The sequence below is a fragment of the Cinclus cinclus genome, chromosome 24 (genome assembly GCF_963662255.1).
Source record: "Cinclus cinclus chromosome 24, bCinCin1.1, whole genome shotgun sequence".
NCBI lineage: Eukaryota > Metazoa > Chordata > Aves > Passeriformes > Cinclidae > Cinclus > Cinclus cinclus.
In genome coordinates, this window is record NC_085069.1 from 6,559,727 (window position 1) to 6,572,933 (window position 13,207).

The 13,207-nt window shown below is 58.1% G+C and overlaps 1 protein-coding gene across 1 annotated transcript; it reads left to right on the plus strand.

Annotated features, from left to right (window-relative positions):
* Positions 1-11,206: 11,206 nt before the first annotated feature.
* NXPH3 (neurexophilin 3) lies at positions 11,207-12,800 on the plus strand. Its single transcript, XM_062508363.1, has 2 exons — positions 11,207-11,266; positions 12,147-12,800. The coding sequence occupies exons 1-2, from the start codon at positions 11,207-11,209 to the stop codon at positions 12,798-12,800; spliced, it is 714 nt and encodes a 237-aa protein (XP_062364347.1).
* Positions 12,801-13,207: the final 407 nt, after the last annotated feature.

The following is a 13,207-nucleotide window of genomic DNA, read 5'->3' on the forward strand; positions in this document are numbered from 1 at the left end:
AATTAACCGAGACCTCCGGGCTCTGATTATCGGAGCCGGCCTCTCCCCGCGGCTCTTCCCGGGAATCGCAGCCAAGGCTCGGGGCTGGGATCAGCGCTCGGCTCCCGGGGGATCCTCCCCGTTTGTTTTTCTGGGATTTTTCTGGGATTTTTTTTTTTTTTTTTTCTGCTGCCCCAGCCCCACCCCGAGCCCTGATTTCATTCCCCGAGTTCATCCCCGGGCTGGAATCCTATAAATAAATATCCCTGATTATTCCCTGCAGCTTTCCCGGGCTCCTGTCTCATTTCCCAGCCCCGGGTTTGTTTTTCCTCCCCAATCCCAACCTCCCACAGGCTCTGGGGCTCCTGTCTGGTCCTGGATCCGAAGGGATCGGAGCAGCCGCGGGTGTTATCCCAGGAGACCCAAATCCAGAGATCCCAAATCCAGGGATCCTAAATAGAGATCCCAAATCCAGGGATCCCAAATCCCCATGAGACCCAAATCCAGGGATCCCAAATCCCCATGAGACCCAAATCCAGGGATTCCAAATCCAAGGTTCCCAAATCCCCCTGTAGGGATTCAAATCTACCTGGAAGGACCCAAATCCAGGGATCCCAAATCCAGAGATCTCAAATCCAGGGATCCCAAATCCCCATGAGACCCAAATCCACAGATCCCAAATCCCCTGGAGACCCAAATCCAGGGATCCCAAATCCCCTGGAGACCCAATCCAGGGATTCTAAATCCAGAGATCCCAAATCCCAATGAGACCCAAATCCAGGGACCCCAAATCCAGGGATCCCAAATCCTCTGGAGACCCAAATCCAGGGATTCTAAATCCAGGGATCCCGAACTCCCTGGAAGGACCCAAATCCCCCCAAGCTCTGGCTCCTGTCTCAGCCTGGAGCCCCCCAGGGGTGACCCTGGGACCTTCCCGTGGCGGGAGCGGGCTGGGAACCCCAAATCCAGCTGGGAATATCCTCGGGATGAGCCCCGGGACCCTTCTGACAGAGCCAGGGCGAGCCAGCCCCACCTGGGGACGCTTTTGGGGACACTTTTGGGGACACTTTTGGGGCTCAGTGGTGCCCGAGTCAGGAGGGGATCCCAGGGCGCAGCTCCCGCTGGTGAAACCCTCGGGAATTCTGTGCCCGGGAAGCTCCGGGCGGAGCAGGAGGAAGGAGGAAGGATAAAAGAAAGCCCCGATTGTGGAGACAGCGCGCCCTGAGTCACATCCCGACCCTGAAAGGTCCCTTTGTCCCCATCCCGGCCCCAAAGGTCCCTTTGTCCCCATCCCGGCCCCTCCGGCTCCGTCCCGGCCTCGGGAATTCCGAGATCCCCGGGAAGGAGCCCCGGAGCAGCCGGGGGAGGGGGGGGGGCTCTGAGGATCCCAAATCCCTCTGGAACCGCTTGTGAGCTCCCAGAACTGTGCTGGCAGCCAGGATTTTTGGGGCTAGGGCAGATTTTGGGGTTCCAGGACAGATTTTGGGGTTCCATCCCAGATTTTGGAGTTCCAGCCCCAATTTTGTGGTGCCAGCCCCCCATTCCCACCCTGGATTTGGGATCCTGTCCCTCCATGGGATCCTGCCCCCCTCCCAACCCCAGCCTGGGATCTGTCCAAGCGGTTTGGGGATGAATTCCTGCGGAAATTCCCACTTTCCCTGGGAGGTTGGGGATGTTTTTCCCTCCTTTTTCTCCCTCAGGCGCCTCTGGCATCAGCTGCGCTCGGGCTCGGGTTTCACCCTTCGCACATTTCCAGGATTTTGGAGCCGCCGTTCCCAGCGGAGGGAGCTCGGGAAGCTCGGCCTAAGCAGAAACACATGGACACAGCCCCGGGAATGGCCGGGAATCGGAGCTGGGATAACGGCAGAGGGGTGGGAAGGGCTGGAAAAGGGAATTTGAGACCTCGGGATGGGGTAAATTATCCCTGCTGCACCCGGGAGGGAAATCCAGTGAAATTCCCACTGAAATCCAGTGAAATTCCTGCTGGAAGGGAGGGGAAATCCATTGAAATTTCCACTGAAAAGGGGGAAAATCCATTGAAATTCCCACTGAAATTGAGGCACATCCATTGAAATTCCCACTGGGATGGGGAGAAATCTGTTGGAATTCCCACTGAATTCCCTGTTCCCTGTCCAGGATCTCCAGGATATTGTGGAGAAATCCACCAAAATTTCCCACCCTGTAAAATTTAGACTTTGCTTTACTTGGACTTCCAAAAATTCCAAGAAAACACCAGGATGAAGACTTCGGGAGCTCGGGTTCTGTTGGATACGGAGACTTTGGGATCATTTCCAGCTGCCATCCCAAATCCTGGGAATCCCAAATCCTGGGAATCCCAAACCCTGCGAATCCTAAACCCTGGGAATCCCAAACCCTGGGAATTGCAAATCGTGGGAATCCCAAATCCTGGGAATCCCAAATCCTGGGAATCCCAAGTCCTGGAAATCCCAAATTCTGGGAATTGCAAATCCTGGGAATCCCAAATCCTGGGAATCCCAAATCCTGGGAATTGCAAATCCTGGGAATCCCAAACCCTGGGAATCCCAAACCCTGGGAATCCTAAACCCTGGGAATCCCAAACCCTGGGAATCCCAAACCCTGGGAATCTCAAATCCTGGGAATTGCAAATCCTGGGAATCCCAAATCCGGGGAATTGCAAATCCTGGGAATCCCAAACCCTGGGAATCTCAAATCCTGGGAATCTCAAATTCTGGGAATCCCAAACCCCGGAAATCCCAAACCCTGGGAATTCCAGAGCTCCCAGCCCTTTCCCAGCCCACAAATCCCAGGTTTCTCAGCCTGGCTGTGCCGGGGCCGGATCCCGGGAATGTGAAAATTCCCGCTGGAATTTCGGCTCCATCCCCTCAGCCCCGCTCCCCTCAAGAGAAGGAAAGATGAGGAAAATTTCCCAAAATCCAGAAAATCCAGGATGGACATCTCCAAAGCAATGACGTCACCAGCCTGGAAAAGCTCGGAGTCCCATCCCGGCGTTAATTGGATTAATTACCGGGTTAATCACTGCTGACTCAGCGCTTGGACACCCATCCCGGTTTTTTACCTGGAAAAACCATCCCTGGATTTATCCCAGCACGACTGGAGGGGAGGAAAATTCATTTCCCAGCCAGGAAAAATTCCGTTTTTTCCCACGGAATTTGGGCTTTTCCCCGCCCTGCTGGCGGCTCCTGGCAGCCCCCACAGAGGGTCCCAAACATTTTGATGTTTTTCCCAAAGAAAATCCCCAATTTTTCCCCTGAATTCCCATCTTGGGGAGCTGCCAGGCCTCGGACAGATGTTTTCCATAAAAAAACCAAACAAGGAGCGCAAGGGAACAGGGAAAGCAAATCCAATTAGGCTGGAGAAATTCCCTGGAAAGGGGCTGTGCTTTAATCAGCTCCGTATCAAAATAACAGATTTTAGCTCCCAATTCCCCCTTTTTTGTTTGGTTTTTTTTTTTGTTTGTTTTTTTTGTTTTTTCCCAGACAAAACCTGGCTGGGTTTGTCCCCATCCCTCTCTCCCTAAATCTCCGTCCAATCTCCTCATCCCAACCCTTTGGAAAAGAGAACGGGAACATCTGAGCCCAGGGGGAAAAAAGGGTTTTGACAGAAGGAAAAAAAAAAAAAAAGCTTTGGAGTTCGCTCGATTTCCTCGAATAAAAATTGATTTTTCTCTCCCGCTGCTGGCTGGGATTTTGGCTCAGGATCCCCTGGGATTGGGATTTGCAGTGTGGCTTTCACTCAAATGGACAATTTGTTGTTTTTAATTCGCAAAAACCTCAAAAACCACAACGAGAGGGGCCCGGGGGAGCTGCAGGAGCTGCGAGGGGCTTCCCTCCAATCCCACAAATCCTTGCCATTCCCAAAAAATCCTTCCCATTCCCAAAAATCCTTCCTACTCCCAAAAATCCTTCCCATTCCCACAAATCCTTCCCATTCCCAAAAATCCTTCCTATTCCCAAAAATCCTTCCCATTCCCACAAATCCTTCCCATTCCCACAAATCCTTCCCATTCCCAAAAATCCTTCCCATTCCCACAAATCCTTCCTATTCCCAAAAATCCTTCCCATTCCCAAAAATCCTTCCTATTCCCAAAAATCCTTCCCATTCCCACAAATCCTTCCTATTCCCAAAAATCCTTCCCATTCCCACAAATCCTTCCCATTCCCACAAATCCTTCCTATTCCCAAAAATCCTTCCCATTCCCAAAAATCCTTCCTACTCCCAAAAATCCTTCCTATTCCCAAAAATCCTTCCCATTCCCAAAAATCCTTCCTATTCCCAAAAATCCTTCCCATTCCCACAAATCCTTCCTATTCCCAAAAATCCTTCCCATTCCCACAAATCCTTCCCATTCCCACAAATCCTTCCTATTCCCAAAAATCCTTCCCATTCCCACAAATCCTTCCTATTCCCAAAAATCCTTCCCATTCCCACAAATCCTTCCCATTCCCAAAAATCCTTCCTATTCCCACAAATCCTTCCCATTCCCAAAAATCCTCCCCATTCCCACAAATCCTTCCTATTCCCAAAAATCCTTCCTATTCCCAAAAATCCTTCCCATTCCCGCAAATCCTTCCTATTCCCAAAAATCCTTCCCATTCCCAAAAATCCTTCCCATTCCCACAAATCCTTCCTATTCCCAAAAATCCTTCCCATTCCCAAAAATCCTTCCTATTCCCAAAAATCCTTCCCATTCCTAAAAATCCTTCCTATTCCCAAAAATCCTTCCCATTCCCAAAAATCCTTCCCATTCCCACAAATCCTTGCCATCCCACAAATCCCCCTCTGGGATTTTGGCAACCCCGCCCCAATCCCCCAAATCCAACACCTGAGTGGAGCAAATCCGGGCACGGGGGTTTGTTCTGGAATCAGGGAGAGGCGGCTTGGAATGGGATGAGAAATTTTTAATAAAACAAAAAAAAAGAAAAATTGAGGGTTGGGCTGGGATTGTCCCGGATCCAAAGGCTCCAGGTGGGATTTGAATCAGGCAGGAATGGGATAAAGGGAGGGATGGGATAAAGGGAGGGATGGGATAAAGGGAGAGATCCCGGGTAGCGCCAGGGAGGGAGGGAGGAGGGCAGGGTGGTCACTCCGGGGTCACTCCGGGGTCACTCTGGGGTCACTGCTGGGGTCACTCCGGGGTCACTGCTGGGGTCACTGCTGGGGTCACTCCGGGGTCACTCCGGGGTCACTGCTGGGGTCACTCTGGGGTCACTGCTGGGGTCATTCCGGGGTCACTGCTGGGGTCACTCTGGGGTCACTCCGGGGTCACTCCGGGGTCACTGCTGGGGTCACTCTGGGGTCACTGCTGGGGTCACTCCGGGGTCACTCCGGGGTCACTGCTGGGGTCACTCTGGGGTCACTGCTGGGGTCACTCCGGGGTCACTGCTGGGGTCACTCTGGGGTCACTCTGGGGTCACTGCTGGGGTCACTCCGGGGTCACTGCTGGGGTCACTCTGGGGTCACTCCGGGGTCACTGCTGGGGTCACTGCTGGGGTCACTCCGGGGTCACTGCTGGGGTCACTCCGGGGTCACTGCTGGGGTCACTCTGGGGTCACTCCGGGGTCACTGCTGGGGTCACTCCGGGGTCACTGCTGGGTCACTGCTGGGGTCACTGCTGGGGTCACTCCGGGGTCACTCCGGGGTCACTCCGGGGTCACTGCTGGGGTCACTGCTGGGGTCACTCCGGGGTCACTCCGGGGTCACTCTGGGGTCACTCCGGGGTCACTGCTGGGGTCACTCCGGGGTCACTCTGGGGTCACTGCTGGGGTCACTCCGGGGTCACTCTGGGGTCACTCCGGGGTCACTGCTGGGGTCACTCCGGGGTCACTCTGGGGTCACTGCTGGGGTCACTCCGGGGTCACTCTGGGGTCACTCCGGGGTCACTCCGGGGTCACTCCGGAGTCACTCTGGGGTCACTGCTGGGGTCACTCTGGGGTCACTGCTGGGGTCACTCCGGGGTCACTCCGGGGTCACTCCGGGGTCACTCCTGGCCCCAGGCCTCACCCACGGCTGAAGGACACTGGAATTTTCCAGTGGGAAGAGGAATGGGATGTGGCCTCTCCCGACCTGGGGAAGGACCAGAAACCCCAAAAAGCACCAAAAGCCCCCAAAAGCCCCTTCCTTCCTTCTTTCCTTCCTTCCTTCCTTCCTTCCTTCCTTCCTTCCTTCCTTCCTTCCTTCCTTCCTTCCTTCCTTCCTTCCTTCCTCCCTCCCTCCCTCCCTCCCTCCCTCCCTCCCTGCTCCATCCCTGCATCCCCAGGAGGCTCCGGGAACCCCAGAGCAGGAGGCAATGTCCAAAGGCTGGGAAATCTGGGATCAGTTGGGAAATCTGGGATGAGATGTGAGATCTGGGATCAGTTGGGAAATCTGGGATCAGTTGGGAGATCTGGGATCAGTTGGGAAATCTGGGATCAGTTGGGAGATCTGGGATCAGTTGGGAAATCTGGGATCAGTTGGGAGATCTGGGATCGGTTGGGAAATCTGGGATCAGTTGGGAGATCTGGGATCAGTTGGGAAATCTGGGATGAGATGGGAGATCTGGGATCAGTTGGGAGATCTGGGATGAGATGGGAGATCTGGGATCAGTTGGGAGATCTGGGATCAGTTGGGAGATCTGGGATCAGTTGGGAAATCTGGGATCAGTTGGGAGATCTGGGCTCAGCTTTGCCTCCTTCCCTCGGGATGGGCTCGGGGGGCGCTGCGGGAGCAGGGACAGAACAATCCCGGAACGCGCCGAGGGGAGGGAAGATGTCCCTGAACCCCCCCAGTGCCACCGGGGTCCCCTCCTTCCAGCAACACCCCCAAATCCCAGAACCCCTGGCCCAGTTTTGGGTTTGTGGTTTTTTTTCGGGGTTTTTTTTGTGGGTTTTTTTTTTTTTTTTTTTTTTTTTTTTTTTGGTTTGTTTTATGGTATTTTTTTTCCCCCGGGAATTCTCGATCCCCGGAGCGGAATCTTGAGCTCGGCCAGCGCCGGCCGCCCCCGCCTTGGAGCATTCCCAGGTTTCTGCTGGAACCCGGGACCCCCTGGAATTGCTGCCCCCCCGACCCCTGCTAACACCCCCAGCCTCAACCACAGACCGGGAATTTTGGAATTTTGGGGTTGGGAACTCGCCGTACCCGGGTTTGTCCATCCCGGACCCTTCTCCTCCCCGAGGGCCAAGAATTCCCGAAGTTTTCCCGGATTGTTTGAATCCCACCCCGCTGTTCCAGTGCCACGAGATCTCCCGGCTTCGGGTTCCTTTTTTTATCCCGGATTTCTGTGCTTGGATCGGGCCGGGATGGGCAGTGGATCCCCCAGGGAACCTCCCCTCGCTTCAAGAAAATTGGATTTTATTTTTTTTTTTTTCCTCCCGAGGGTTTTGGTTTCGAGGCTCCAGGCTTGAATCACTCACCGGTACCGGCTCTGCTGAGCCAGGGCGGGAGTTTTGGGTAAATTAAAGTTTTATTTGGAAAAAAAAAAAAAAAATCCGCATTTTACGCTCCGAATTCAGGGAAAAGCTCCCGGTCCAAGGCTGATCCCTGCACAAACACTTCCCTGGCTCGGCTCCGCTTTCCCTCGCCCGGAGAAGAGGCTCCGGTTGCCTCTCTGAGTTGTTTTTTAGGGAATTCTATTCCCTAAAAAAGGCTGGGAAGAGAAATAGAAGCCGCCCGTCCCCACTCGGGGGGACCCTCGGGGCTCCTCCCGCAGCATTCCCAGCCCGGATCCCGCTGGGATCTCTCCAAACCTCCCGGATCAGCAGCCCCAAGTTCCTCCCTCCCCTGTTCGCCCCCAGAAACTCAAAGGAGAGAAACCCCAAAAGCTCCGGGCATGGGAAATCAGAGCAGGGAAACGGGACGGACTCATCCTTGATAGTCCCGAATTCCCCGGGGTGAACAGGATTTTTCCTCGCAGGAGGGGGATTTATCCCCAAAAACCGCAGGGTGGGAGCGGGGTTCGGGCTGGAATTCGCTCCCGGAGCGGCTCGCGGGGCAGGAAGGGCTCGCTGGGCTCCTCTTCCTCATTCATTTAGGAGAATTCCCACCGGGAGCGACGTTGTTTTACAGTTTGGGATCCAGCGATGCAGTCCGGGCTGCTCCAGAGGTGAAACCCAAGCGGTTTTTGGAGGAATCCACAAAAAAATCCGGGATCCTGCCCGGCTGGGAGCGCCCATCGCTCTTAATCAACCCCTGGATTAATTACTGAGCTGCCCGCCCCCGGCTGGCAGGGATTGAAGGATGAGATTCCCATTCCTGCCGGGCTTTCTTTAAATGATTTAAAATCCTTTAAATCCCGGGACCTCCCCCCGGGCTGTGCCGCCTCTCCCGGCGCATCCCCGGGCTGCTGGGATTTGGGGATTTGGGGATTTGGGAGCCTGGAGTCCTGCGGCTGTTCCGGCTCTGGGGACATCGGGATGGGCCCCCTCCTCCTGCAGGGCACGAGGGGACCGAGCATCCCCCCCAAAAAATAAAATAAAATAAAATAAAATAAAATCCCCCGGGATCCCCTGGAAAGCGCCTGGGATGCGTCCCCCGCGCGGCTGAGCTGGCTCAGGGTCCGTGGGATGTTCCCAGAGGAAAATCACGGAATTCCAGAATGGTTTGGGGTGGAAGGGAACTAAATTTCATCCCGTTCCAGGGACACCTCCTTCTATCCCGGGCTGCTCCTAGGACACTTCCAGGGATGGGGGAGATTCCCAGAGAGTCCTCCCAGGAATAAGCGCGGCTCCAAAACCTTCCCTGTCCCCAAAATTCCCGTTCTGTCTCTGCCATCTCCTCCCACCCCCAATTCTGTAACACCTCGTGCGGAAAACGCTTCCCAAAAGCGGAGCCGGGAATGGGGAGAGGCTTTGGCTTCTCCAGAGCCTCTCCCGGCCCCGTTCCCCCCTTTCCCGGCAGGGCTGAGCCCCCCCCGCGCCCCCAGTCCCGGCTCCTCTTCCCAGCACCGTGTCCCGCTAGAGGGCAACAGAAAACCGGGAAAGAAGCTCCGGGAAAGGGCCTGGAAGCAGCGCCAGAGATCCTCCGGATTCGGGTCCGCGTTCACAGAACCCAAAAATCTCCTCGGGTGCTCCCCTGGAGCTTCCCGAGTGGGGGGGGATCAATCCCGGGGCTGATCCCTCCGCGCCCCAAAACCAGCCTGGGACAGCGGGAATTGTCCCTGCCCGCTGCACGGTGGGAGTGGGATCAGATTTAAGATCCCTTCCGACCCCAAACCACTCCAGGAAAATCGGGCAGGAACGTCTGGAATCCCTGAATCTGGGGGGAAAGAGGTTTCTCCCCCCAAAAAAATACCCCAAAAAACCCCAAGAATCTGTGGTGGAGCCAACCCAGAGCCGATCCCTCGGCGCCGACCGATCCCATCCTCACGGAGAGGCCGGATCCCAATCCCAACCCCAATCCCAACCCCAATCCCAACCCCAGTCCCAGTGCCTGGATGCCAGGGAGGGCTTTGGAGGAATCCATCATTGGTTTTTTTTGTTTTTTTTTTTTTTCCCCCTCCCACTGGTGCAGGAACCGGGATCTCCTTTGGGACTAAGGAGGAGCCTGAGACCCACAGGACCAGAAAACTGGGCAAGACTCCGATGTCATGAAATCCCACCTTTCCCCAAAGAATCCATCCCCACATCCCCCTGTCCTGCCGTGTCCCCAACGCCACCGCACCAGAGGACCCGAGGAAGCTGCTCGGGGAATAAAACCTGATCCAGGAAATTCCTGTCCAAGGTCGGATTTCCAGCAGGATTCGGCTTTCCAAGAACTCCAGGAGGAGCCGAGCAGTGCTGCGGGCACCCAGCCTTCCTCCCCTTCCCAAAAATGCCCGTCCAGCGCATCCTCCATCACTCCGCAGGGATTTTCCCGAATTTCCTGGGAATTCGCTCAGTTTTTAGCGTCCTTGCTTCCCAGAGAAAGGGGGGATGAGGGAAGGATGAGGAGAGGAAAGCAAAGGGATGTAAAGAAGAGGGATTTTCTCCTCAGGGTGGGAAAATCCCGAGTTTGATCCCAGTGCTGCCCGTGGGAAGCTAATTCCCGGTATCCCAACTTTTCCTGAAAGATGGGAAAAGGAAAACTGGGATAAAAGCCATGACAGATCCCAAAACAGCGGCCTCTGGTTCCTTTCTAGAGGATCTCTGTCATTCCTTTCTGGATAAACTGGAAACCGAGGTGAACAAAAGATTTGCCTTCCCCTGGAGGGAAGAGACGGGACAGAGCCGGTCCTGGGCCAGAGAGAATCCTGGGACAGGGACAATCCCAGAGACAATCCCGGGACAGAGAGAATCCTGGGACAGGGACAATCCCAGAGACAATCCCGGGACAGAGAGAATCCTGGGACAGGGACAATCCCAGAGACAATCCTGGGACAGAGAGAATCCTGGGACAGGGACAATCCCAGAGACAATCCCGGGACAGAGAGAATCCTGGGACAGGGACAATCCCAGAGACAATCCTGGGACAGAGGCAATCCTGGGACAGAGAGAATCCCAGAGACAATCCTGGGACAGAGGCAATCCTGGGACAGAGACAATCCTGGGACAGGGACAATCCTGGGACAGAGACAATCCCAGAGACAATCCTGGGACAGAGGCAATCCCACCCTGAGCCGTTCCCGGGATAGAGGGCGATGCCGGTGACAAGGACAGATCCGGGGACCCCCGCGGGTTCCTCACCGTCCCCCATCCCAGTTCGCTCCAGTTCTCCCAGTTCTCCCCCCAGCCTGGGCCGCTCCTCCCGAGGGAGCTCCAGGTCCCCCCAGACCCTCCCCCAGCCCCCGGGGATCCCCTCGGGGGGCTCTGCTGGGCCGCGGGCACCAAAGGGTTACTCCGGAGGTGCCGCTCGGCCCCGGCACCTGGCGGGGGAGGCGGGAGCGGGGCTGGAGCGAGCAGGGATGGAGCGAGCCGGGGATGGAGCGGAGTTTCCCTGAGACTCCGGCGGGCGGGGGGGTTGGGGGCCGGGCGGGCAGGGGGACAGGGGAGGGGACAGCGAAGGGGACAGGGGAGGGGACAGCGAAGGGGACACGGGGACGGCAGCGGCCGCAGGTGAAGCCGCCGCGCCTCGCCCGGAGCGGCCCCGCGGGTCTGGAGCTGCCGGGGCCACCATGGGCCGGGGGGGGCCGTAGGGAGCCGCTGGGCAGGGGGACCCCCCCTTCCCTTCGCTGACGCTGGAGGAGAAGGGAGGGAAAGACGGAAAAAGGAGGAAAATCCCAGCGAAACCCTCCCCGAACCGGAGCCGCGGAGAAGGCGGCGGCGCCGGCTGGAAAATGCATCTTCCTCGGAGCTGCGTCCTCCTCCTCCTCCTCCAGGGCGGCATCGCGCTGCTGGTGAGCGCCGGGAGGGCAGGGCAGGGGGGACCGGGGGGCTGCGGGCTCCGGGGGTCGCGCAGCCGCGGGGATGGGGCGTGCGGGCAGCCGGCAGCGATCCCCAAATCCATCCCCGCATCCCTGCCCACCCCCGGGGGAAAAAAAAAAGCAAAAACCAAAAACAAACAAACAAAAAAAAACCCCGCGTCCCAAAACTTCTGCTATTTCACCGCGGGGAGCGGGCAGGGCTGGCGAGGAGAAGGCTCCGGATCACCCCAAAAATTCCGCACAGCCCCAGCCCCTCGCGGGTGCCCGGGGAGGGCTGGGGCAGAGCCGGGGCCAGGCCGGCTCCGCGCTCCTCTCGCCGCTGCCTCCTCGGCCAGGTCAGCCCCGGGCACCCCGGGGGTTTTTCGGGTCCCCCCAACCCGGGGCGATGGGGCTGCAGCACCCCTGGGTGCCCCCAGCCCCCCCAGCAGCCCTGGATGTGCGGATTTGGGCGTTCCGGGAGCGGAGTTGGCAGAGGAGCTCGGGGCAGCTCCCCGGGTGCCAACTCCGCTCTGCCGTCCCTTGTCCTGTCCCTTGTCCCCCTGGGCCCCGTGTCCCCAAGCCTGGCGGGGTCGGAGGGGCCGTGCCGGGGCAGGGGATGGGGCTGGGGGCGCAGGGTGGGCACCAACCCCTCCCCCGGGTGCGGGAGCTGCGCCCCGAACCCGCAAAGAGCGAATCGGAGCCATCTCGGCTCCTCGCACCCATCCCCGCGGCACCCGGGAGGGAGCAGAGCCGGGAAAGCCGCTGGAGAGGGGAAACAAAACAGAATGAAAGGGAAATGGGGGTGGGGAAGGGGCCGGGCAGGGGTCGGTGACACCCCCAGCCCTCAGCTCCTCCGTCCCCGTGCCCTGCCCAGGTGTTCTGCGCTCCGGCGGATCCCGGCGAGTCGAAGCTGCGGGAGCTGCTGCCCCCAGAGCCCCTCCCGAGCCTGAGCCCCGAGAGCCGGAGCCTCGTGGGGCCGGGCAGCGGCTCCGGGGAGCTCGGGGGAGTCGTGCAGAACCGGGCCGGGCGGGACCTGGGTCCGGCCTCGGGCAGGCTGCAGAAGCTTTTCGGCTGGGGAGATTTCTACTCCAACATCAAGACGGTGAAGCTGAACCTGCTGATCACGGGCAAGGTCGTGGATCACGGCAACGGCACCGTCAGCGTCTTCTTCCAGCACAACTCCACGGGCCACGGCAACATCTCCGTGAGCCTCGTGCCCCCCACCAAAGCCGTGGAATTCCACCTGGAGCAGCAAATCTTCATCGAGGCCAAGGAGTCCAAGGTGTTCAACTGCCGCGTGGAGTCGGAGCAGGTGGCCCGGGCCAGGAAAACCTCGCTGTGCACCTTCGACCCGGCCAAGACGTGCTCGCAGGAGCACACGCAGAGCCGGGCGGCCTGGCTGTGCTCGCAGCCCTTCCGCGCCGTGTGCGTGTACATCACCTTCTACAGCAGCGACTATCGCCTGGTGCAGAAGGTGTGTCCTGACTTCCACACCCACAGCCGCCGGCCCTACTTCCCCTCGGGATGAAGCCCGAGCCGCAATTCCCGCAATTCCGGCGGGCGCCGGGGGCGGGGGGGGGGGGGAGGGGGGGAGGGATGGGGGTGGTTTTGGAGAGGGGGATGATCCCTGGAAACCGCAGGTGCGGAAGGAAGAGGAGAATTTCTCGTTTTCCCCCGTGGAAAGAGGGACGGCGGCAGCGGCAGATCCGGGCCGGGGTCCGGAGAGACTGGGATGGGTTTGGGATGTGGGAATAGGACACGGAGCCACGGGCGGGACTCGCGTTCCTCGGCGCAATAATGGAGCGGCCTGGAGCGGGGTTGGTGGCTCCAGGTAAAGAGGGATCCGGAGGAAGGGTCGCGACACCTGGAGAGCGGGAAGAGCTCGGGAAAAGGGAGGAAAAGGCACCTGGGCACCCCCCAAAGCCCGGTTCGGCA